General features: G+C 33.2%; 1 protein-coding gene across 1 annotated transcript; it reads left to right on the top strand.

Moving 5' to 3' along the window:
* Positions 1 to 10552: 10552 nt before the first annotated feature.
* Positions 10553 to 22592, top strand: LOC116002122 (RNA cytidine acetyltransferase 1-like). The gene is made up of 27 exons (XM_031242155.1): positions 10553 to 10716; positions 10954 to 11097; positions 11178 to 11269; positions 11488 to 11659; positions 11784 to 11906; positions 12927 to 13100; positions 13286 to 13396; positions 13485 to 13618; positions 13728 to 13821; positions 13898 to 13996; positions 14456 to 14592; positions 14782 to 14879; positions 15136 to 15259; positions 15340 to 15427; positions 15560 to 15659; positions 15763 to 15815; positions 16601 to 16777; positions 16896 to 16933; positions 18332 to 18425; positions 18690 to 18869; positions 20299 to 20407; positions 20499 to 20568; positions 20647 to 20782; positions 21096 to 21224; positions 21447 to 21572; positions 21883 to 21948; positions 22023 to 22592. The coding sequence occupies exons 2-27, from the start codon at positions 10993 to 10995 to the stop codon at positions 22254 to 22256; spliced, it is 3063 nt and encodes a 1020-aa protein (XP_031098015.1). The 5' UTR covers positions 10553 to 10716; positions 10954 to 10992; the 3' UTR covers positions 22257 to 22592.
* The last annotated feature ends 2748 nt before the right edge of the window (positions 22593 to 25340 follow it).

Raw genomic sequence — 25340 nt, 5'->3', positions numbered from 1 at the left:
CACTTGAACCCCCCCCCCCCCCCCCCATGTGCCTCTTGAGACTTGAACCCACCCCCCATGTGGGGTGCAACTAGATACCAATAGATCACAATGTCTTTGGTCAATTGAATGCTTAATATATATATATATATATATATATATATATATATTTAGAAAAACCACAAATCCCACAAATAAAAAATATAATTGAAAGCTTAATATATATATATATATATATATATATATATATATATATTAAAAAAACCACAAATCCCACAAATAAAAAATATAATTGAAAGCTAAACTACCTACTATAACCTATGGGGTTCGAATACTAGCCCATTTCTTGTAATTTTATAGCCTTACCATCTAAGCCACCTTAACATTTATTTAATTGTTAGTATAATTAGTATATATACATTATATGAAGTGGGGGAGTGGGGGCAACTGCCCCACTGCCCCCATTGTGGCTCCGCCAATGCATAAGACTATAAGATCATCCACATTAGTGAATTTTGAGGAAATGTTGCTGATGTGGAGGAGAGAGAGTGAAGAGAGAGTAAGTGAGAGCCTCTTGCAAGAAGTGATTTTTGGTCTCTAATCACAGGCCCCACCAAAATTGAAAAACAGCCCCACCAAAATTGAAAAACAGCCGTAAGAAGCCGCGTGAGAGGTAACATAGCGCCTAGCTGGGCGCGTTACCATAACTTTTTTTTCCTGACAAACATCCTTTTCATTTTTCTTCCTCTTTTTTCCTTTATTTTCTTTCTCTCCTCTCTTTCCTAGTTAACACCTCAAAAACCTTCTATTTTTTCTCAAATATTTTCAACTCAAAAAATCTAAACATTGGCATCGGGATTCAAACATGTGACCACCCATTTGAAATGGTAATCGTGATTCCATTACACTACAAGCAAGTTGACATTTTATGTACTATTTATAGCACCACGAATTGACTAAATAAACCCAGCCATCACTTTCTATTATTTATATAATTAGGGATAATTGCGCATTTAATCCTTAAAGTTATATGCAATCATTAATGTTTTTAAAATTTAATATCCAAATTAAGAAACTTCAACATTACACATTTTTAATCCCGATACACATATTCAAAAGATCTAACCATATTCAGAGGTTTATTACATACTTCCTCCGTCTCATTTTATGTGTCTGATTCGGTTAACTAGACTCGACTAAAGTTATTTTTAATTCAATTTTTCATAATATTAAATTTAGTGTTAGTATACAAAAATTATATATTAGAAAATACACTAAAAGTACTATTAAACACAAAAATTAAATTCAAAAATAAATAAAAAATACTAAAGAAAATAAACAAATAAGAAATAGTTGGTTTAACCAATGAATAGTAAGTAGGATAGATAAAATGAGACAGAGAGAGTATAAAATAATATTAAGTTTAATCCCCAGACTTAAGGGTCTATCACCGCTCTTGTCTTGGAGATGAGTAGATCGAGTAAATCGAAAGATGTGCCTCAACTGATCAACATGTCACAAATACTTGTACATTAGTGCAGTAGTGCTCACTGTCCACAACAGGGTCAAATCCATACCTCTTGTTTTGGTCATTAGTAGGATTTGAACAGTACACCTACAATTGCTAGTAAAGCAATGCTTATGTCAAAACAAACTAGGTTGAATGTTAAATCAATTATTAGGATATTTTGCGTAGCCAATGCTTACTTGAACCATAGAAATGGAGTGGCTTGCTATAACATCTCTCTTTTACTTTATCATATAAAGAATTTGTTTTCTTGTATGTATGCCAACATGAATTATGTGTAGATAGAGGCGTTCTCTTTTGGTACAAGTCTTGTCTATCATTTAGGTTGTATACTCAATTGGGTTGAGTGATGCAGCTGTTTCAACAACCAGTCTCTTCACTGTCCTTTCTGACTAATTCAAGATAGATTTTCACACACTTGCACACCAAAGAAATAATTGATTAATCAACATGAGGATAGAGTTTGTATGCCATCATTCATCCAAATACTCCAGTGATTGTGACTTTGATTAGTATTAGATTTTCCTATAAGTTATCAATTATTTGTTCAATTGATACTTGAGTAATATAATTTTATCCTTTAGTCTTATTAGATCTATGTCGGTGTTAATAGGTATTGAAATATGTCGGATCCCTTCGTAGAGACAATTAATCTAGCATAGTTTGAGCTTAATATATTTAGTAAAATGCCAGGCTTAAACTTATTCTAAAGCTTATTTAGCTAAATAGGCTTATGCCTAGCTATATGTACAAGCTAAAGCCTACATGCCTAACCTATTTAACTTTGTGTGTGTGTGTATGTGTGTGTGTGTATGTGTGTGTGTGTGTGTGTGTGTATATATATATATATATATATATATATATTATCCAAACCCCCAAAATTTTCAATTCTATTTCGTTCTTCACTTCCAGACTTCCGATCTTCCTACTAATTGCGAATTTGTGATGATATACTTATGTTAGTTATGTACTACGTATTAGTTTTGTATTATTATATACTCCCTCTGTCCTTTTTATGTGTCTGGTTCAGGCTTGACTGAAGTTATTTTTAGTTCAACTTTTCATAATATTACATTTAGTATTATTATATAAAATTTATATATTTAGAAAGTACATTACTATTAAACACAAAATTCAAATTTAAAAATAATTAAATATTACTAAAGAAAATAATTAAAGAAGAAAATGTTAATTTGGCCAATGAATAGTAAACAAGACAAATAAAATGTGACAGATGAAGTATTTGTATTATTTTAGCGTATTAGATATATTTTTAAAAATTTCTTCACATAGATGTAGGCCTTAAAAAGGCTAATATGTAGGTCTTAAATGGACTCAAAGCATATTTAGGACTTAATTTAAATAATTTTTAATGCCTACATATTAAATAGGGGCAAATTATACCGTGGACTATGGTTCATAGAGCATTGTGGACCATGGTCTAAAACAGTGTCGTTTCTTTTAATGAAAAGAAAAGGCACTCATTCTGCATCGTTCCGCATATGTAGCTTTACTTGTATAACATATTCAGATTTATTTTATATACATTGTAATTTCATTTCATCAGAACTACAGTTTCATTTTGTTTCAACTATAGTTTCATTCGACATTATACATACAATAGTATTATTACAGTGAGACATGTTATTGAATTTCATTTTATACACATTGTAGTATGATTACAATACCATTAAATTATAATCCTAATTAAACTACGGTTTCATTGGACAATATACACTCAAATATGTGAAACTGTTTTTCAGTTTCATTTTATATACATTGTAGTTTCATTACAACACAACCATAGTATCATTTCAATATAACTACAATTTCATTGGACAATATGCACTCAAATATGTGAAACTGTTATTCGGTTTCATTTTATGTACACTGTAATTTCATTACAACACAACTACAATATCATTTTGATATAACTACAGTTTCATTGAACAATATACACTCAATATGTGAGACGTATTATTCAGTTTCATTTTATATACATTGTAATATCATTACAACACAACTACAATATCATTTTGATAGAACTACAGTTTCATTGAGTAATATACACTCAATATGTGAGACATATTATTCAGTTTCATTTTATACATGTTGCAGTTTCATTTCAACACAACTAAAGTATCATTTCAATTCAATTACAGTTTCATTTGAAAATACAAACACAATATGTGAGACAGTTTCATTTTAGATACACTGTAGTTTCATTTAATTTTGTTATGAACACACAAAAAATACAAGATCTGTTAAAACTGAACGGCAGTCGTTTTTTTTTTTTTTTTTACTTAAAGAAACGACGATGTTTTTGGACCATGGACCATAGTATAACGATTGTTAAATACGCTTTTAAAAAGGCTTTATACTAGGTCATGCCAATTGTAGACGCAAGCTTGAACCTAACAAAAAGCTTACATACAGGCTTAGGCATAATATTTCTATAGCAGGCCTAGGCCTATTTCTCTAAAGTCTAGATCCGCCTATCCTACTTCCATTCCTAGGTGTTAATAAAGTTTGTTACTTAAAAGATGGTTTGGTGTATGTTGGAGTTGTTAAAACGGGGTTAAAGATGTTTGATTGACTTCCCCTGCCACCTAATAAGTTGGCGGGATGGCAAATTATTGTGTGAATCATGGTTTACTTAGCTGTGTGGATCATAAATATAAGGTACATTTTTATTATATTAAAAGTACATTATTTTTGTATTGAATGTACATTATTTCATAATATATATAAAATAATGTACTTTTAGTATATTAAAAATGTACCTTTTATATTTATGATCTACAAAGCTGTGTGGACCATGATCCATTTATTGAGGACAAAACGCATTGGTTTTCCATGCCACGGGGCAGGCTAGTCCACTAATATGAATATCAATATTTGAAAAGTTAATTTTCTATTTGAATTTTAGCATTTGAAGTTGTTAAGCATTTGAAGTTGTTAAACTTTGTAGTAATTTTGTTAGTTTTAGATTATCTAAATTTATTATTGGGTATAAAACTTTGTATTAATATTTTTTAAAATTATTTAGATGATTTTATTATCCAATTAGCTTTTTAAATTAAAATATTTTTTTAAAAAAGAATGTTAGGCTTGTGGGGCTTTGCCGGGCTCAATCATTATTGTGTGGACCATAGTCGACACAGCTGTGTGGACCATACTATCAAATAATGTACATTCAGTATAAAATAATGTACATTATATTCTGGGAATGTACATTTTTTGTGTATTAAATGTACATTATATTGTATAATGTGCATTCAGTACACAAATAATATACATTTAATATATTAAAAATGTACTTTTTAGTATGGTCCACACAGCACTATGTGGACCATGTTCCACACAATAATTTGCCTTGTCAGGCTAGGTTGGGCTAGCTAGCAATTTTTTCGCAAATTATATCGTGGACCGCGGCCCATAATGGATTATGGACCGCGCATCAAAACGACGTCGTTTTGATTAATGAAAACATACGGATGAAACTACCTCTGTTCCGCGCCATTCATTTTCAGTTCATATACACTGCAGTTACATTTCAACACAACTGCAGTTACATTTCAACACAACTGCAGTTAAGTTTCGATATAACTACAGTTTCATTCGATAATATAAAAAACACAAATGTGAAACTGTTATTCCCCATCAGTTCATATACACTGCAGTTACATTTCAACACAACTATAGTTACATTTCGATATAACTACAGTTTTATTCGGTAATATAAAACACAAATGTGAAACTGTTATTCAGTATCACTTCATATACACTGCAGTTACATTTCAACACAACTACAGTTACATTTCAATATAACTACAGTTTTATTCGATAATATAAAAACAAATGTAAGGCACTATCTTTTGAAATGACTTATAGTATCAGTGACCACGGTCCACAGTATAACGACTGCAATTTTTTGGTCCCCGGTCGCTGCCAAATGGTAGGCTTTGACAAGCCCCACTTTCCAGCTCACTTTGATAGTATATTTGGTATATAATTCTTTGTCGTTCTAATTATGGATATTTGTAGGTTGATATATATAATTGGATAAATTCATTTTTATGGTAGCTATTTTATGTGTGTGTGGATAAATTCATTTTTGTGGTAGCTATTTTATTTATATATATGTGTGTAGAATTAAAATTTAAATAAAATTATACTATACCTGGTCAAACCACACCAATCACACTTGCAAAAGCAATATATATAATAGTTGTAATTAGAAGTGGCAATGAGCTGAGTAATACACACCATACACATGGTAATAGTACTCTTAAATCTTAATTGGACATGTTCATTAAGTTAATAATTAATTAGGCTTAGGACGGGTTTAGGTAATCTATGAGAGTATGAGTAGTGTCAAATGTCATGGGCATGGACAATTCTCATTCGGGTAGGTTCAAGTAATTTTAAATATATTTTGATATGAGAATGATGACATGCAAGTTGTAATGCATTCCGATGATAGCAAAACAATAGTCCTGAAAATGATATTGTTATTTCGATGATAGAAATTACATGATGAAGATATGTATTTACAAGGATATAGAGGGTAGTGTTAGGGTGTGTTTGGTTCGTACATGGGAATCGAAATCGGTACAGGTATCAAATATTTGGTAAGGGTAATGGGGGTAAAAGTATTTTGCATGTTTGGTAGTACGGTGGAATGAGAATGATTATTAATAGTTGGGGAAGAAATGAGGAAGGGAAATGAAACCCTTATTTAATAAGGGATGAGTTTTTCAATTAATGGGGTATTTCAAACCCATAGTAGTATTCTAAAAACATGTCAACTAAACAATAACAATAACTTTGCTACCCATACTTTATACAAAAACCTGTCAACTAAACACACCGTTAGTGATGATAGAAATGGTAAATGATAATGCTTTTAAATTCTAATAATATAGGGAGAGAGAGAGAGTGAATTCTATTGTATCTAGAATTGAGAGTCCTAATAATTCATAGTTGTAATGGGAGTAGTTTAGAAAAGCATGGAATCCATATGCATGACGAATTAAGGTGGCCTGATGAGGATACATCACAATCAATAAATATAAGCAATTTGTTTGTTTTTTTGACGGTGCTTGATAGAATAGTGTTTGGCTACCCATAGAGCATGTAAATTAGGTCAACATATGGCTATCAATCTATTAATTCAATAATTTAATTGTAGAAGATATGCATAAATAATTGAGCTTTGAAATAAACGAAACAGAGCATTTAACATTCAAAAGCAATTATATTAATCTTACCAACTGAAATTCAATGATGCCTACCATCTTAACTAAAAAACCTAAATTAATAGTTGGATTGTACATTTATATCTATATATTATATACTCAGCATATCCTTCATGTGTGTGTGCTGGTTACTTTTTTTTTTCACTGATGACTCCAAACAACATGTGACACTTATCAAGTGACATGAGAATATTAGAACTAATAACCTTTTTCTATCCTATGAGGTCAACATCTACTGAATTGGTCAAGTAGTTGGCTTGGTAATCACAAAGTTTCACGTTCAACTCCTTGTGAAAACTGTTTATATTGTAACATTTTTAATTTGAACTAGTCAACTATGTGCAACTTAAACGGCTAAACTAAATCATATGTTCTATTTCAACTAAACAATTCAATAATAGTACAGTGAAGTTGTACATTTATGTTTATATATACTAAACAATTTGGAGTCTATATATACTTTTAAAAACAAATTTAATATTTGATATATATCACAATAAAAATAATTAATAAATGGAGACAAACAATGAGAAGCTGTTTTTCTTGATCTTATCCAGTTTTGGAACTACAAGAATTGTTAAAAACCTTTTAATAATAGAGAGTTGCATGATAAAACTGGGATGAAACAAGCAGATCAAAGCATTGACCAATATATAACATCGTAAAGGTTGAATGATAAAACAAATCCAGTATATATATATATATTTAAAATTAACAAGTGACATTTATTAATGTTGTTGAAAACAGGAGTCCAAAACATTAGTCTACATACCTTAGCTTGGATCGACTAGCTAGCAATTTAAAGTGTTGTTGTTTTCATGCAAAAGCTGGCAGTGATTAGGTAACAATTTTGTAACGTTGTTCGGTCGTCATATGATTGGTACCACAAGTATGCACTATTCAAAAAGCATGAACAAGAAAACAAAAAGAACCCAGAAAGCATCCATTAAAGAACTTTGAAAATTATGTCACAGCCGTGCCTTTGGATTAGTATGGACATACTCGTAGAATCTTGAAATTTTAAAACTCCGCTTTTATTTTATTTTTTTATAACACAAGTTTCGAAACTCTATACAAGATGTACATAGTACACTTCAGTGCACAAGGAACTAAACTCATGAAATTCAAAGCCCCTAGTGTTCGTAGTAAGAATCAAACTCTTACCCTATCATTGAAAAAAATTTCAAGTATATTTCTATTCAACTTTTCATGATTTAATCTTTTAATTTCACTTAAATTTTTTTATTCAAATCAAAATAATAATAGTAATGTAGTGTTTATCTTCTCAATACATTAAATTTGAAAAGTCAAAAAATAATAAAATAATAAATTTTCAAAAATGTCTTTAAAATTAATGAAAAGATGAAAATTAAAATTCCATAAAATTTGAGGATTGGAATTAAATAAATTTAAAATTTAAAAATGATATAAATTATTATCTAATTTGTCGATTTAAATAATCATAAACCCAAAATATAATATTAGTATGAAACTTGATCCAAAACTAATAAGAAGGGTCCAAATAAAGGGGTAAAAAATTTTGACTGGAATCCAGCAAATGCTGTAAATAAACCAAAAAAAAAGAAAAATTCATCCTTTATCTTGAAGGCTCAACTAAATAATCCATCTCTTTTGTATAAACAATTGAGCCCAATAAAGTAGTCCATCAATCTGTTTGAGCCTAACAACAATAATTGCCCCAATTTTTTTTTTTTTTTTAAGAATTGACCAGGTCTGGCCGAATTGGGCCAGACCCGCCCCAAACCGTAAACATATTAAAAATGAAACTGATTTTTGGCCCAAACTAAATTGTCAAAACCTTGTGGTTTATGACACTCGATTTACTGATACTCTTTGTGTTTCAGTAGGTATGAACAGATACTAGAATCTAAAATATTCAAAAAAAAAAAAAGCAACATTATTATTATTACTTGAATTTCAATTTTAATATGGAATAATAAATATTATTCTATACTTAACATATTAAAAATGAAACCTCTAAATAAAACAAATTATATATTAATATTAAGAACAAACAAATAATATTAAATGATAAATATTACAAATAAATGATGAAAAATACAATGCTAATAATTAGATAAAATGATACTTTTAAATTTAATTAATATAGCCCTAATTCCCAACCTTAACCCCTTGCGCAGCTCTGCCCTTCACAGCTTCACTTCATTCTGCTGATACATTCCTCTTTGATCTGGTCATATCCCTCTAAATCGCCGCCAAAATAAGCATATTCCACCTCCTCTCGTACTCGTCTTCGTCATAATCTAATCCACGAAGATCGTCGGAAGACCCATTACGAAGCCACTCAACTCGACAACCCGTACCACGACGGAATACAGTACTGCAACGGTTTGGTGTGTGCAACAAAAAAAAACATATCCGATTTTAATAAAACGATCACGTAAGCAGATATTGTAAGGTAATCTCCCTTTTTCTTTGTGTAATCTTCATTTTTCTAATTTTCTCCGTGTAAATAAATTGTGTTTCACTTGTATACAGTTTTCCAAAATTGAAATATTGAGCTGTATTTGTCAATATTTCAATTTGTCACGTGGTAAAAAACAGAAAGAAGATGTTGTCTAGTCTATTACATTTGTCAATTTTCTCATGATTTTTGCAGACAACCCGTATCTAATAGTTGCTGCTACTGAATGCTTTCTATTCACAGTAGAACTGTTAATTTATAGTTGGTAATGTGTAATTGATTGTGTAAATTTCTGTACAATTTAGCATATTTGAAAATTTTGGAAGACTAGTAATGTACAATGAAAAACAATTTTTTGTAACTAAACAAATATGTATTTTTGTACCACGATGTGTAGTATTTTTGGACTACCAGGGCAAAGGAATAGGAATATATTAGCTATTTATGATGTGTAGTATTTTTGATCAAGTGTATATCTCTTTTTTTAACCTCTTGTGTTAAGCAACTTACAATTTGGCTTGCCCATGATATTGCGAGTGAGTCCTTTTTTAAGTCAGATTGCAAAAATGGAGTTAATAGAAGAATGTGATCGTTTCATTTTTTTTTTTTTTAACAGTTAATTTGGTTAGTTCGAAAGTGCAGTTCTACCATTCATATGCTGTATTTGATTTTGTCGAAAAACTAAATGCAGATACTGTGTTCATCCAACATTTTCCTAAGCAGATTTTACAACAGTTATTTTTTCTTTAAATGAAGATCTTTCCTTCTACCTTACATGTAAAGTGTGAGAAGTAGAACTTATAATATTTTTGCAATCATTTTTTTGAGGAATATACCTACTACAACTGTTCAATATGGCTAAAAAGGTAAATGCCTTTATCTAAATTTAAAAAAGACAAAAGTAATTGCAATATGTAGCAAAATAATTACTGAACACTAAACTCTTAGAGAGTTGAAGAATTCAACACAAATGTAATATTAAAGATATATATGAATTATTTGCTGCTTTTAATTTTTTTTGTTCTAAAGAATTCAGCAAAAAAGTTAACCCCAGGTAATATAAATTTTTAATTGGTGGGTTGGAAAATTGGACCCAAGTAACTTAATTGCAACGATGTCGTTTTGTGAATTTTATTCACTATTTGTTTGTAATATAAATTTTTATAACTCATAATGTACATTATTTTAACTCATAAAATTAAATGACTTTATTTTGAATCGTGGTCTACACGGCTGTTGTGTGGATTGATAGCTGCCTTAAGTCTGCCCATTCTCTCAATAGCCCAAAGTAGAGAACTTTAGCCCAATACAACAACAAAACTCCATTAGCTCCCCCTCTAGGGTGAAACATTCCCTCGGCTTCTGCATTCGAACATTACACAGCCACAACCCACAAACGAGGCAGTTCCGGTCTCTCTGCTACTCTGCCCCTCACCGCCTCACGCTCACAGCTTACGCACTCCACACTTCTCCCTCGTCTCCGCTCTCTCTGCCCACGACAGGTTTGTTGTTCAGGGCTTTAAATTGTTAAAACTGCAATTATAACTTGTAAACATTTCTATAGCTTTACTTCTAGCAAGATAAATTTTTGTGCAATGGGTTTGAAATATTTGGAAAGTGTGTTTGAAATATTTTATGTAACTTTTTGTACGCTGTGTTTGAAATAATTGGCTTCTGGTCAGTTAAAATGTTAATAGGTTTTCCGGTTTACTGTTTGCTCACCCCTTAATATATCCCAGAGAAGCAATCATCAAAACTGGAGCTAATTTTCTGAGACAATGAGGAAGAAGGTGGACGAGCGCATTAGAACCCTCATCGAGAATGGCGTCAAAAACCGTCATCGATCCATGTTCGTCATCATCGGTGACAAGTCTCGTGACCAGGCACTCTCATTCTCCTTTCACTTTTACATTCTTTATGCAAATACAAAGTTTTCAAATAATAATTTCTTTTTGAAAACCAGATTGTGAACCTGCACTACATGGTAAGCAAAGCTTTAGTGAAGTCGCGCCCCACTGTCCTTTGGTGCTACAAGGACAAGCTTGAACTTAGCAGGTTCTTTACTCAACTCAAGTTCGGAAATTGCTAGACTTTTTTCTTCTAAAATTTCAAAAGAAAACCACTTTGGGAAGGGAAGGATAAACTTTGAATTCGAACTAAACTGCATTAATTTTTTTTCCCATAAATGTAATTTAGCAGAATTGAATCCTTAATTTGAGTTAGATTGAACATTTCTATTTAATGACTATTGGTACTAATTGTTTTCTGTGCAGCCATAAGAAGAAAAGGAAGAAGCAACTAAAAAAATTAATGCAGAGAGGGCTGCTTGATCCCGAGAGAGCAGATCCTTTTGAACTATTTGTTGAAACTGGTGGTGTCTCTTATTGCCTGTATAAGGATTCAGAAAGAGTTCTTGGAAACACTTTTGGCATGTGCATATTACAGGTGTTTTCTGTGCCCGCTACATAAATTTGTGTGATGCAAAACATCTTTCCATCTTTTGTAAATTTTGAAATATGCTGTGTTTAACCCCTTTGCTATCTTCACATTTCATGTTCGCTTACTCTAGGATTTTGAGGCTTTGACACCCAATCTTTTGGCAAGAACTATAGAAACAGTTGAAGGTGGTGGTTTGATTGTTTTACTGCTCAGATCCTTGTCCTCATTGACAAGTCTGTACACCATGGTTATGGTATGCATTGGCCATCAATTGCAAGTTTATTTACATAAGTGGATGTGGCGTATGTTTTTTCCTTGACGGTTTTCTTATGTTGGATGTTTATAGCTTGGTTTATTTTCTTTGGCTTTTCAACCCAATTAAATTTTTATGTCGAACGCCCTCCATTTTGACATGTCTTTAATAGGTGGCAAGTGGCTATTATCAAATCTTTAAATTTCTTTTTATCATATCTTCTTTTACCTTGTATATGACCACTATGCTCTTATATTCCTCTACAATTGTATACTATCTAATTAGATTTGTTGTGACTTTGTATCCCCTTAACAATCTGAAGCATAATTTCAATAATATGCTCTATCTTGGCATCTTTATGAGTGACTTCATTTTAAAAATTTCCTTTATCCTAGCAGTCTAGCACGTATTTCGTTAATGTGTCTATCTTAGAATTACTGGATCTTCCAGATTAGAACATATTCCTTTGTGGTTTCCAATGTTGTAGAAGGCACTAGGTGCCACCTAGGAATTAAAAAAACACAGTGAAAGTAGTGGTCAAAAGCATTATTCTTCAATAATTCATAAACAGTAAATCATAATTAATTTATTTAATAATTTTAATTCAATCTCTTATCTCCACATACACTGTCACTTGTCCGAAACCCCCTCGGCCTAGGGGTGCCTAGGCCAATTTTTGCAACACTGGTAGTTTCTTCCACCAGAACTTCAAGTAGGAAAGCTTAAGCCTGTTTGTACATGATTAACATAACAATTGCATCTGTAGTAATATCTTCAGCAAACTTATCAAAAATAGTGAGAAAGCTGTTAGAGAGAACAGTACATGAAGTTCAAAAAGAGCAAAGTAAAGAAAAGTTTTGATGCAACTTTATGTGGTAGCCAAAGTGTAGGGAGTTACTTGAGGCTTCATTGCTAAATTTAATCAAAAGTACCACTGATATTCTGGTGGCTGGGTTTATGTGCATGCTGCTTTCAATATTTAAGTGCTTGCTCTTGGAATTCATGGATGTTGATTTGTAGGATGTTCATGAAAGATTTCGAACAGAATCTCATTCTCAAACTTCTGGGCGCTTCAATGAACGCTTCTTACTTTCACTTGCATCGTGTAAAGCATGTATCGTCATGGATGATGAATTAAACATTCTACCAATCTCATCACATATGAAGTCAATTAAACCAGTCCCAGTTCAAGAGGTACGCTTCTTCCCATGAACTATTACTAATCTTGAAATAATACAAGCAAATTTTTTCTAATGTGTGTTTCTACCATTTGGAACTATGATTGGCATCATTTGAGTAAATAAAGAAAAACTTTGTAGATCAGTATACTTCATAATTAGATGTTTCCATATTAAATTCATTCTTTTGTGTTATGAAAGGACTCTGAGGGCCTTTCAGAAGCAGAGCGTGATTTGAAAAATTTGAAAGAACAATTGAATGATGACTTCCCTGCTGGTCCTCTGATCCGCAAGTGCATTACTTTGGACCAGGTCATATTTTTGCTCTATGAGTTTAACCTCGTTGATCTTGTAGTTAACAAATATCTGATAAAGGCATTATCTTTTGAGAATCTAATAGGGAAAAGCTGTCATAAACTTTCTTGATTCTATTTTGGATAAGACACTCCGTAGTACAGTTGCTTTGCTTGCTGCTCGTGGCCGTGGTAAGTCAGCTGCACTTGGATTGGCAGTTGCAGGAGCTATTGCTGCTGGGTAAGTTAATTTTACTTAAATATGATTTCATGTCTTCTCACAAATTGTCCTGTTCCTCTTTTCCCTTTATGTATCCTCATTTGACCTTATGAAAGACATTAATTTTCAGGTATTCTAATATTTTTGTAACTGCACCAAGCCCGGAGAATTTGAAAACTCTATTTGAGTTTATTTGCAAGGGATTTGACATGCTTGAATACAAGGTATGATTGTATGAATACTTTATACTTTTGGTGCAATGGATATGTAGTGGATATGTCACTGCAAATTTCGCTGCAGGAGCACTTGGATTATGATGTTGTGAAAAGCACAAATCCAGAATTCAAAAAAGCAACTGTACGGATCAATATCTACAAACACCACAGACAGACGATTCAGGTAAACAAAATGGCTATGCTTTACAAGGACTTGTGTAGATCTGCAATTGCTCCTCCTGTCCTATCTAACTCTATTAATTCGGCATTTCATTTTCTTTCTTGAACTTGTAGTCTTGTACTCCCCTTTTCTATCATCCCCTTCTGAGGTTAAGTTCAAGGTTTGGTTACAACCTTGATGTTCACATCTCTCATAGAAATTTGAGTGGCTTTAATTATTAGTACTACTATTGCTACTGCCATTGCTGCTGCTACTTGTTGCACATTGAGAAGCCCACATATTGCAGGTGGCAGTGTGGACCCCTTATTCTTCTGCATTGCTATATGGGTCTCTCTTCACCTCTTTTGTTTCACCTGTTTTACAATTCAGTTTAGTCACAAGTTGCCTTCCAATATTCAAGATTCAATGTGTACATTTCTCATGTCATTTACTCATTTACCTCACCTTTGTTTGGTATTGCAGTATATACAGCCACATGAACATGCCAAACTCTCACAAGTTGAATTGCTGGTAGTTGATGAAGCAGCAGCAATTCCATTGCCGGTTGTGAAGTCTTTGCTTGGTCCTTATCTTGTCTTCCTTTCCTCAACTGTCAATGGGTAAGAGAAGTTGTTTGGCTAATATCCAATTGTTCCATGTTCTCCAGAAACTGTGTATTTTCCCAAGAGTCCTGTTTATTCTGCTTATATTTGTTGTATATGGTGTTCTGTTTGCCTCATGGATTATAGTTTTTAGTGCACTAAGGTTACTCATTTTTCTTCTTTTTCTATGTTCTCCTCTACTAAAAGATATGAAGGTACTGGACGATCATTATCACTGAAATTGCTGCAGCAACTTGAGGAGCAAAATCACATGCCGTCAAAAAATGCAGAAAGTTCCCTTTCAGGTCTTTCAACTTCACTTCTCTTTCAGAACTTAATGAACTGTAGAGTCATCGTATCGTAACACTTCTTTTGCGAAATAGATATTTTATATTTTGTATTTCTGGCTTTCTCCTTCATTTATACAAGTTATTTCTGTTTTACATTTTTGCCTCTATATTAATAAGTAATAATAATTGGATTTTGAAGGATAATAGTGTAAGCTTCTCTGTACTGTCATTTCAAAGATGTCTTCAATTTTGTGCAATGTTCCAAATATAGGTAGGCTTTTCAAGAAGATAGAATTGAATGAATCCATCAGATATGCTCCTGGCGATCCCATTGAATCCTGGCTTAATTCTTTGCTTTGTCTGGATATCACTAATTTCACCCCAAGTATTAGCAGGTAACTTAACTATATACTACTACAAACTTTATGGAAATTACATTATTCTGTACTTCATCTTTTGTCTTGTATTTTATCAGGCTACCACCTCCTGGTGAATGTGATTTGTACTATGTAAATCGGGATACACTCTTCTCCTATCATAAGGAGAGTGAGTTATTTTTGCAGGTAATCATATGCATAATCTGAAATGGAAATGGGATTCTTCTCAGCTTAATTCTATCTTTTTAAATCAAATCCTCCAACAATCAAACATGGCTTTGGTTAATGTGTACTGGTACTTTATGAATCTTTGTGCAGCGAATGATGGCTCTCTACGTTGCTTCTCACTACAAAAATTCTCCCAATGATTTGCAATTGATGGCTGATGCTCCGGCCCACCACTTGTTTGTGCTACTAGGTTTATCTGAAGACCCTTGATATGCTATTAAGTTTTGTTCGTATACAGTTGTAGTTGTTGATCACATTCTGCTAGTTCTGAAACTAAATCAAAATTTTTACAGGACCTGTTGATGAATCAAAAAACCATCTCCCTGATATTCTGTGTGTTATCCAGGTTTGTTCTTTGTTGTGTGATCAAATAACTCCAAAGCTACTCTTATGTCTATAAAGAAATTTACTATAGTTCTCAATGGGTGATATTACCTTTGCTTTCATAATATTAGAAATCCTATTAGCCATTCATTTGCTCTAGTTCATCCAGTGTTTGTGTTCCTTGACAGAATCAGCAGTGAAGCTTTCTGACTAACATCGGCTGAATTAATTCAGAGTAGGCTAAATCCTATTGAGTTAAAATTTGAGATGATTTCAAATACAAATGCCTGTTTAAAATGATAGATAGATTACATAAGAATATTTCCCTATATGCTACATCCATCTAAAAAATGAGGCTCGAAGAGTTCAATGGTTTTCATCACTCTGAGGAAGACCAAACCAAAATCTTGTCAAGGATCTTTTCACACCTACTTGACAATTTGTTCCATCTTTGTGGATGTTGCATGGGTAATTGAATGCATAATGCATCTTTTTGAGGGCAGCGAGCAATATTTAGATCATCTTGTGGGCCAGGATTTGTTCTTTAAAGATTACCAGTGGCATCACCCTGCTGACCATAATACAACTATATTTACTTATCATGCAAAAGGGTGATATGTTTTGAATCTTTTACAACTTTCTATTTTGTGCTTGTAATAGCCTCACTGTAATGGTTAATCTCTGCATCATATCAACTGTTTCAATTTATTTTTGTTCTTTTAGAGTCTGAACTGCTGAAAGTACATTGTATTGTTAATTTGTTTTAAAACTAGTGGTCTGAATTATAGCATATTCCTTGATCTCTAGGTTTGCCTTGAGGGTCAGATTTCACGTGAATCTGCTATGAAAAGTTTAAGTGCTGGACGCCAACCATTTGGGGATCAGATACCATGGAAATTTTGTCAGCAGTTTAATGATTCTGTTTTCCCAAGTCTTTCAGGTGCCCGCATTGTGCGCATTGCCACACATCCAACTGCAATGAAGGTAACTGTTGGGCTATATTTTTAATATAAATGTAACTTTTTTTGTTTTGTTTTGTTTTTTTTTTTTGAAATACTGTTTTCTCTTGTTTGACTTTCATGTCTTATATGGTCTTGTGCAGCTTGGATATGGTTCTGCAGCTGTTGAACTTTTAACTAGGTAATTCATATTATTACTTTTTCTTGATGGTTTGCTGACTTCTTTTACTTCTGTTTTCCTTCCAATTTCTTCAAAGTGCCATATTTTGTAGCTGTTTTTGAAAATGGCTGCTGTGTTTCTTTTGCATCATTTGTCTATTGTTTTCCTGTTAAATTTTTTTTTTCTCTAGAATCAATGCAATGAAAGAGCATCAAAAGAAAGCTATTGTCACAATTTGGTAAAAAAAAATCATTTTGGTCTAGTGTGTGTGTAAAGGTGTGCCAAGCATATGATTAGACTTTAGAAAGTCACTAAGTATTTGTTTGGCAGGGCTAGCATCTTTTTTATATATAGGGGAAGGTTTAGGGGAGAACATACTCCCCGGTAAAAAGTGAGGATTTGATATATATATTTTTTCCAACATGCTTCTATAAGGTAGATCTCACTTGCAGCAATTCAATGAGCCTTATTTTTAGACTTTACAGTTGGGGTAGACGGGTAGTTGGTCTTCATACTTCATACCAATAGTCTCCTATATGATATTTGGAGAATGATGTGTAACAAAGCCCAACTATCCCAGCTTTAAAGTCTAAAAATTAGTCACCATTTAAATATTTAATATGAAAAAGGGAAAATGACCTCATCAAAAGCCACAAAGCAACCCTTAACCCCCCCCCCCCCCCCCCCCCCCTCACCCAAAAAAGAAAAAGCATCGGCTCTCGATCAAACAACCTCCTCTCCATTTAGGTCTACAGTCACTCCACTTATGGCCTTCCCTCTCTCCTTCCTCAACATACTGCCATCATACTCTACTATCTCTCTATTTTTCGTTCCCACATTTCATTATTTGATCCCCCCTCCCTATCTTCTCAAGTCTCAACAGTGGATTACATTTGCTATTTGTACACTTCAATTTCTACATACACAATATTGATTTGTTGTTATACATTCCCTTGCATCAGTTTTGTGTATAAGTGTGCAAATAGTCTTATTCTTATCTTTAAATACCACCTTCCTTTTAAGCTGTAACCCCTCCCATTCCCCTCTCCCCCCACCCTCTGCGATCTTCAGATGTAGTCTCAAAAACAATGTTTGGTATTTTTTGAACACTTGACATTGCTTTCCCAAGCGGCCAAACCAAGTCACATACTTAACATTTTACCAAACATCAACAATGGACTAAAATTTTGGAATTGAAAATTCAAGCATGCTATAATTCCCCAGCGTGCTAGAGATCTGAATCAATTACATTTTCATTACATTGCCTCCTTGGTACCATTTCAAGTGTAAATGGATCCAGTGTATAAATGTGGTTGGTTGATGTGTGGAAAATTTCCATGAGCATTATCTTGTGACACGTAGATGCTATATAGTAGGCTATTGTGGCAATGTTTAGTGTTTACAATCTTCTACTTGCAGATACTATGAGGGCCAATTGACTCAGATGTCTGAACTAGATGCTCAAGATGAATTGCAGGATCAACCAGTCAAAGTAACTGAGGCTGCAGAACAGGTTTGTTTTCATTATTGCACTGTGCTAATTATCTATATGGGAAATTCATTAGTGATTGTTTGGCCCGGCTTATGTTGTAGTTTATCTGTTCCAAAACTGTCGAAGCTGGGTCAAATGTTTAAAAATATTAAAAGGGCTTTTTGAAGATGCAATCAGCTGGACCAAACAAGCACTTTAGAAATATGTTGTTTCAGTGCAGTCTAAATATTTTTTTTCACTCTAGTTTGTTTGCTATTGATTAACTAAAAGATGGAACCATTACAGGTCTCTTTACTGGAGGAAAACATAAAACCAAGGACAGACCTTCCACCTTTACTTGTACCACTTCGTGAACGGAAGCCTGAGAAGCTCCACTATATTGGAGTCTCCTTTGGACTTACCTTGGACCTCTTCCGCTTCTGGAGAAAACAGAAATTTGGCCCATTCTTCATTGGCCATAGCCCAGTTAAGATTTTTACTTATACTNCACCCCCCCCCCTCACCCAAAAAAGAAAAAGCATCGGCTCTCGATCAAACAACCTCCTCTCCATTTAGGTCTACAGTCACTCCACTTATGGCCTTCCCTCTCTCCTTCCTCAACATACTGCCATCATACTCTACTATCTCTCTATTTTTCGTTCCCACATTTCATTATTTGATCCCCCCTCCCTATCTTCTCAAGTCTCAACAGTGGATTACATTTGCTATTTGTACACTTCAATTTCTACATACACAATATTGATTTGTTGTTATACATTCCCTTGCATCAGTTTTGTGTATAAGTGTGCAAATAGTCTTATTCTTATCTTTAAATACCACCTTCCTTTTAAGCTGTAACCCCTCCCATTCCCCTCTCCCCCCACCCTCTGCGATCTTCAGATGTAGTCTCAAAAACAATGTTTGGTATTTTTTGAACACTTGACATTGCTTTCCCAAGCGGCCAAACCAAGTCACATACTTAACATTTTACCAAACATCAACAATGGACTAAAATTTTGGAATTGAAAATTCAAGCATGCTATAATTCCCCAGCGTGCTAGAGATCTGAATCAATTACATTTTCATTACATTGCCTCCTTGGTACCATTTCAAGTGTAAATGGATCCAGTGTATAAATGTGGTTGGTTGATGTGTGGAAAATTTCCATGAGCATTATCTTGTGACACGTAGATGCTATATAGTAGGCTATTGTGGCAATGTTTAGTGTTTACAATCTTCTACTTGCAGATACTATGAGGGCCAATTGACTCAGATGTCTGAACTAGATGCTCAAGATGAATTGCAGGATCAACCAGTCAAAGTAACTGAGGCTGCAGAACAGGTTTGTTTTCATTATTGCACTGTGCTAATTATCTATATGGGAAATTCATTAGTGATTGTTTGGCCCGGCTTATGTTGTAGTTTATCTGTTCCAAAACTGTCGAAGCTGGGTCAAATGTTTAAAAATATTAAAAGGGCTTTTTGAAGATGCAATCAGCTGGACCAAACAAGCACTTTAGAAATATGTTGTTTCAGTGCAGTCTAAATATTTTTTTTCACTCTAGTTTGTTTGCTATTGATTAACTAAAAGATGGAACCATTACAGGTCTCTTTACTGGAGGAAAACATAAAACCAAGGACAGACCTTCCACCTTTACTTGTACCACTTCGTGAACGGAAGCCTGAGAAGCTCCACTATATTGGAGTCTCCTTTGGACTTACCTTGGACCTCTTCCGCTTCTGGAGAAAACAGAAATTTGGCCCATTCTTCATTGGCCATAGCCCAGTTAAGATTTTTACTTATACTGATTTATGTTAGATTCTGAGATTTTATTTTATATTCTATCTAGTAGCCATTTAAAAATCTTCTGCTAGAATAGCTGTTTAACACACTATATCATGATTCATGAATCAGAATAGTGTGACTGGGGAGCACACATGCATGGTCTTGAAGCCCTTGAACAGTGATGATATTGAAGTTAATGGATCCAATGAGTGGGGCTTTTTTGGTCCTTTTTACCAAGGTGGTTGAATGCTAAATTTGCTTCTAAACTTTATATTTTGATCGAGTTTTATTTTCTTTGATGCCAAGAGATTTATCGGTAACATTGTCAGATTTTCGGAAGAGATTTGCAAGGCTACTGGATAAAAGCTTCCGTTCTATGGACTACAAGCTTGCTCTGAGGTCTGTAAATGTATTTCTTGCCTTTACAGTGTAGACATTGCTATAAGTATATGCTTATGGCTGCCCCTTCTCTTGCAGTGTATTGGATCCGAAGATCAATTTTGCAGAGGCTGACTCTTCGGATGGATTTTTGGAATCCATTGATGGAATATTTTCTCCACATGATATGAAGAGGCTTGAAGCCTACACAAACAATCTTGTGGATTTTCAGTCGGTATGATATCTTACTGGTTTTTAAACCATCTCTTTACATTTAATGTAGTACAAAGGAGTATAGAAATGCTTTTGAATACATGAAGTTGCTGAGGGTGAAAAAAGACAGATGGGGAGGGGCAGTTGTAAGTCATAAGTGAATGACTTTAAAGTTCTAGAACATGGAATGCTTTGAATTTTTTTTTCTCCCAATTGAATGGTTTCTCTCACTTCTACTTGTTCAGTGTAAATATTTTTACTATGTATTGAAGCATTTCAGGTGTGTTTCCTTTTATAACAAAAAATTAAATATACTAATGTCATGCATTCTGCAGATTATGGATTGTGTCACAATACTTGCACACTTGTATTTCTCAGAGAAGCTCCCAGTTTCACTTTCATATGCTCAGGCTTCTGTTCTGCTTTGCATTGGTTTGCAGGATAAAGACGTTTCTCAGATTGAGGTTTGCTGTGACATAATCACCAATATTCTCTCATTTATTTTTCTGCTAAAGTGAACTGGTAGTTTAATGGATGTTATTTGGCATCCTCAATGTCAGTTTTCTAGTATTGTATAGTGAAACGTGCATGTTTGTCAAATATGTAAAACCCTTCATTTTTTATGGAGATAGATAAATCACATTTTACTCATTCTTAGTAATATTTCCCTTTCACTAACTTTTCAGGGAGAAATGCATCTGGAAAGACAGCAGATTTTGTCTTTATTTATAAAGACAATGAAGAAGTTCTACAAGTACTTGTATGACCTTGCCTCCAAGGAGATTGATTCAACTGTATCTCGACTAGAAGAAGTAAGTGGACAAGAAAGATACATGTCTGTGGCGTTCTTTTCATCGAGTCCTGCCAGTTACTACTGGTTTTGTTCCATGAAACCATTTCAGATTGAATTCACTATTTGTTAGTTAATTTGAGCAGTTAAATGTGCAAGCAATGTGTAGATACCCTATATAATGTAAAAGTTGCAGAAGTAATTGTCTGCCTGCATCCATCTTATTTCAGCAAAATATCTTTTTTTGTTTTTTTTTTTTTTCATTATCTTCTCATCATTTGGTATTCAACTTGGAATCAATTAATTGTGGCATTCTTTCTGTTTATTTACAGATTAAGATGGAGCCTCATGCTATATCATTGGACGATGATCTTAACAATGCAGCAAAACAAGTCCAGGTTTGCACAATGCTCTAAACTTCACGTATGTGTTTCTGTCTTTAGAAAGAGAGTTAATTTTGGATGATATCCAGGATGAGATGAATGCCAAAATGGATGGCCTATTAGACCCAGATCTACTTCAAGGATATGCCATTGTGGATAGAGAAGCTGATTTTGAGAATGCCCTGCAAAATGGAGGAAAGGTACTTCCTGGTGGAGTAATCAGCGTGAAATCCAACAGAAACAAGGCTGATAAAGGCCACAAGGGTGAGAAGAAGAGAAGCAAGAATGAGCTATCCAAATCAAGCAAGAAAAGGAAGACTTGACCTGTTGAAGGTGCGGCCTTGCCATATTTTCTAATGTTGTTCTCTTGATTGTGAGCGGTCAGCTAGTTGAACAATTTCAATATATATATATTTGATGGAAAGGTGACAACAACCCGACCAACCTTATCATGAGTTGGGTTATCAATTTTGTAAGCACTTTGAAGCATAAACCTTATGCCCTTGGTAGATTAGGCCCATTAGGATTTAGATTTTAGATTAGGAGAAGGTTTTACGTAATGATTATCATGTTGTAAGTTTTAAATGTTAAATGCTTTCTCCTTCTGATGTTTACTTGTCATAGATAATCTTTATAAGAAACGTTGAGTTTGGTTTAGACTTTGTTTTGGAATAATTGCAAGTTTGCATTCCTTCGCATGATTGAATTGTGAAATCATAGTGTGGATCTGTTTCCTATGTTAAACTCGATATATTTGAAATAGAGCGAGCATGTATAGACATTGCTGACTCACTTTATTTCTAGTGATTTGAAGGTTTGTTGCTATTTGCACCACTTGTTTCACAGGTTCAATTAGCTCGTTTGTTCATTGGTTGGTAACATAAAAAGCCTATATTGTGTTCATCAACTTTGGACCAATATTGGTTTGTGTTAAACCATGATCAACTCTATTGTTGAAAATTGTCATAATAGCAGCATTTGAATGGGAACTCATAACGTTCAAAATATTAAAATTTTTGTTTGAGAGTTTGAAACAACTCCATGTATATTTTGTTTTATATTACTCTTAAAATAAAGAATAGTCTTAAATGGCTCGAGCTATCAGACAAGCTTTGTTCTATGTTACTCTTGAAATAAAGAATAGTCTTAAATGATTCGAGCTATCAGACTAGCTTGTCTGGGCCATTGGACTTATGGGTTAATTTTTTTATTGGGTTATATTTTTTTGACTTTAATCTTAAATTTTTTGATTTTATTGGGTTAGCCTATTAAATTCAGTCTAAGATTATATTGACATTCCTGAGTAGATCTATAATGTAGAGAAATTTGTAAGGATAGTATTTTTTTTATTTTTTATTTTTTATTTTTAGTTCTAACCCTTCGAAATTTGTTTAGAAGTATAATGAAATAAAGTTGTGTATGCTTACAATTTTGTTCACACATGACACAATAATATAATACTTGTTTTATTTGCATTATTTATTTTTATAAATAAATATTTTATTTTGTAATAAATTTATATTAATATATTTATTAAAATTTTATTTACAAATTTAATAAAAATACTAGAGATGTGATTACATATAAATTCCTTGTTTATTTTGGTCTACAAGTGGCTGAGACTATTGGATTGGACTAGCCAACTAAAATTTGGGCTAACGTATTCGGACAATCTAGTTTATTAGTTTCGGGCTTATTAGTCTAACTTTTATAGGGTCATTTTTTCTTTATAGCTTTAATACTTTAAGGCCTTGTTTGATAAATAGCTGTTAGCTGATAGCGGCTAGCTGATTGACTTAGAGGCATCACTAGTTGATAACATTAGCTGATTGTAGAAAAGTGTTTGGTAAATTAATTGTTAGTTAATAGATGTTTGGTATAATTTCTTTTCTAAAAAAGCTAATTGAAAAAGTTGCTTTGAGCAGTTTTTTGAATTTTAACATTTTGGAGTTACAAAAAGTTGATTAATCAAACACTTATATTAATTTTTTAATCCAGCCAAACAACTAATAGTGGTTAAATAAATCAAAATTGGCTGATAAGTTAACTATTTTGCCAAATATGACCTAAATATTTTGTCTTATCGAGTTAATTCATCGATTTCGATCTAAGATTGACATCCATAATTAGGTATTCACATTTCGTTGTGATATTTATCATTTTAAAAAAAATGAAGTATGACAGAGTTGAGAAAGAATGATGTCCCAGTACTAAAACAACATTCAATTTTGCAAATACTAGAAACTCAAACACTCCACACACTTATAATATATTCAACATACAACACACATTAATTAAACTACGCCCCGTTTATTAGGACCACATTTGTTGCTGTGACAAAATGACTAGAGCCATTTGTAGCAACATTTATTTCATATTATATATATATATGATAGATTGAGATTTGTGTGATGCACTACTTTTGTGGCATGAAAATAGTGCATCATACAAATATTTTGATTTAATGACACTTATGGTAGCAGTAACATATGTTTTGCTGACAGTACCACTTGTAGCCACCCATGCTTTTGCACCACTTGCCACAGAGCATCCGGCATTCTCCCTTATTCCAATAGCGCTTTGAAACACATCTGCCACGGCCACCCCCACCCTCGTGGCGTGCTTCAACCATATGAGTTTCTGCATTCATATTATTCCATAACAACGTCAATCATGGCTAACCACATTGATCACTCACATTTGTTTATTGATTATTTTGAGTGACGAGTAAAACTCGCAGTCACTATCCGAGAGTGTGTATTGAATAAACCACGTTTTGTGACCTTAACTTAGCAAGCTAGCGAAGGACCGCAAAGAGGTAAACCAGTCTAGATTGTTCATAGTTGACCATTGAATGAATTAAAAAGTATGAAAATTGTTTTGAACAAAGAAATAGAGATCGAGTACCTACCGTATGATGCAATGAGGATGAAGCAAAAGAGGAGAGCAGCAAAGGTCACTTTGTTGAATTGTGTAAGACCCATTTTTCTTCTTCTTCTTTGTTTTTGTGTTTGAAAAAATTTAGGTTGTGAAGAGGGTATTTATAGGAAGATCAAGCGGATTTGTGAAGATTTGTTGAATTGATCAAATAGTTTTTAAATGTTTTGTCATTATGAAAGTGACGGCAAATATATTATCAGGCTTGACAGAGAAGGCTATTTTTGACCTTTAATTTTAATCTTATTGAAAATATTTTTTTTAGAGTTTAGATGTATAGTTGTTACTTTTATTATTTATTAGAAAATATTGTTAGCCTCCTGCGGGCCTCCGATCAAAAACTGTATAACAAGTATGCATGCATGTCGAATCCGGTTACATCATAGCTATTTATATATGATTAAGTACTGATTACATATTTTTTGGGTTAAATGATCAAAATTTATTTTATTTTTTACATATGACACTAT

This window comes from Ipomoea triloba, chromosome 13 (genome assembly GCF_003576645.1).
Source record: "Ipomoea triloba cultivar NCNSP0323 chromosome 13, ASM357664v1".
Lineage (NCBI taxonomy): Eukaryota > Viridiplantae > Streptophyta > Magnoliopsida > Solanales > Convolvulaceae > Ipomoea > Ipomoea triloba.
Note: the sequence above shows the minus strand (reverse complement) of the source record. Positions and strands in the feature narration are given on the sequence as shown.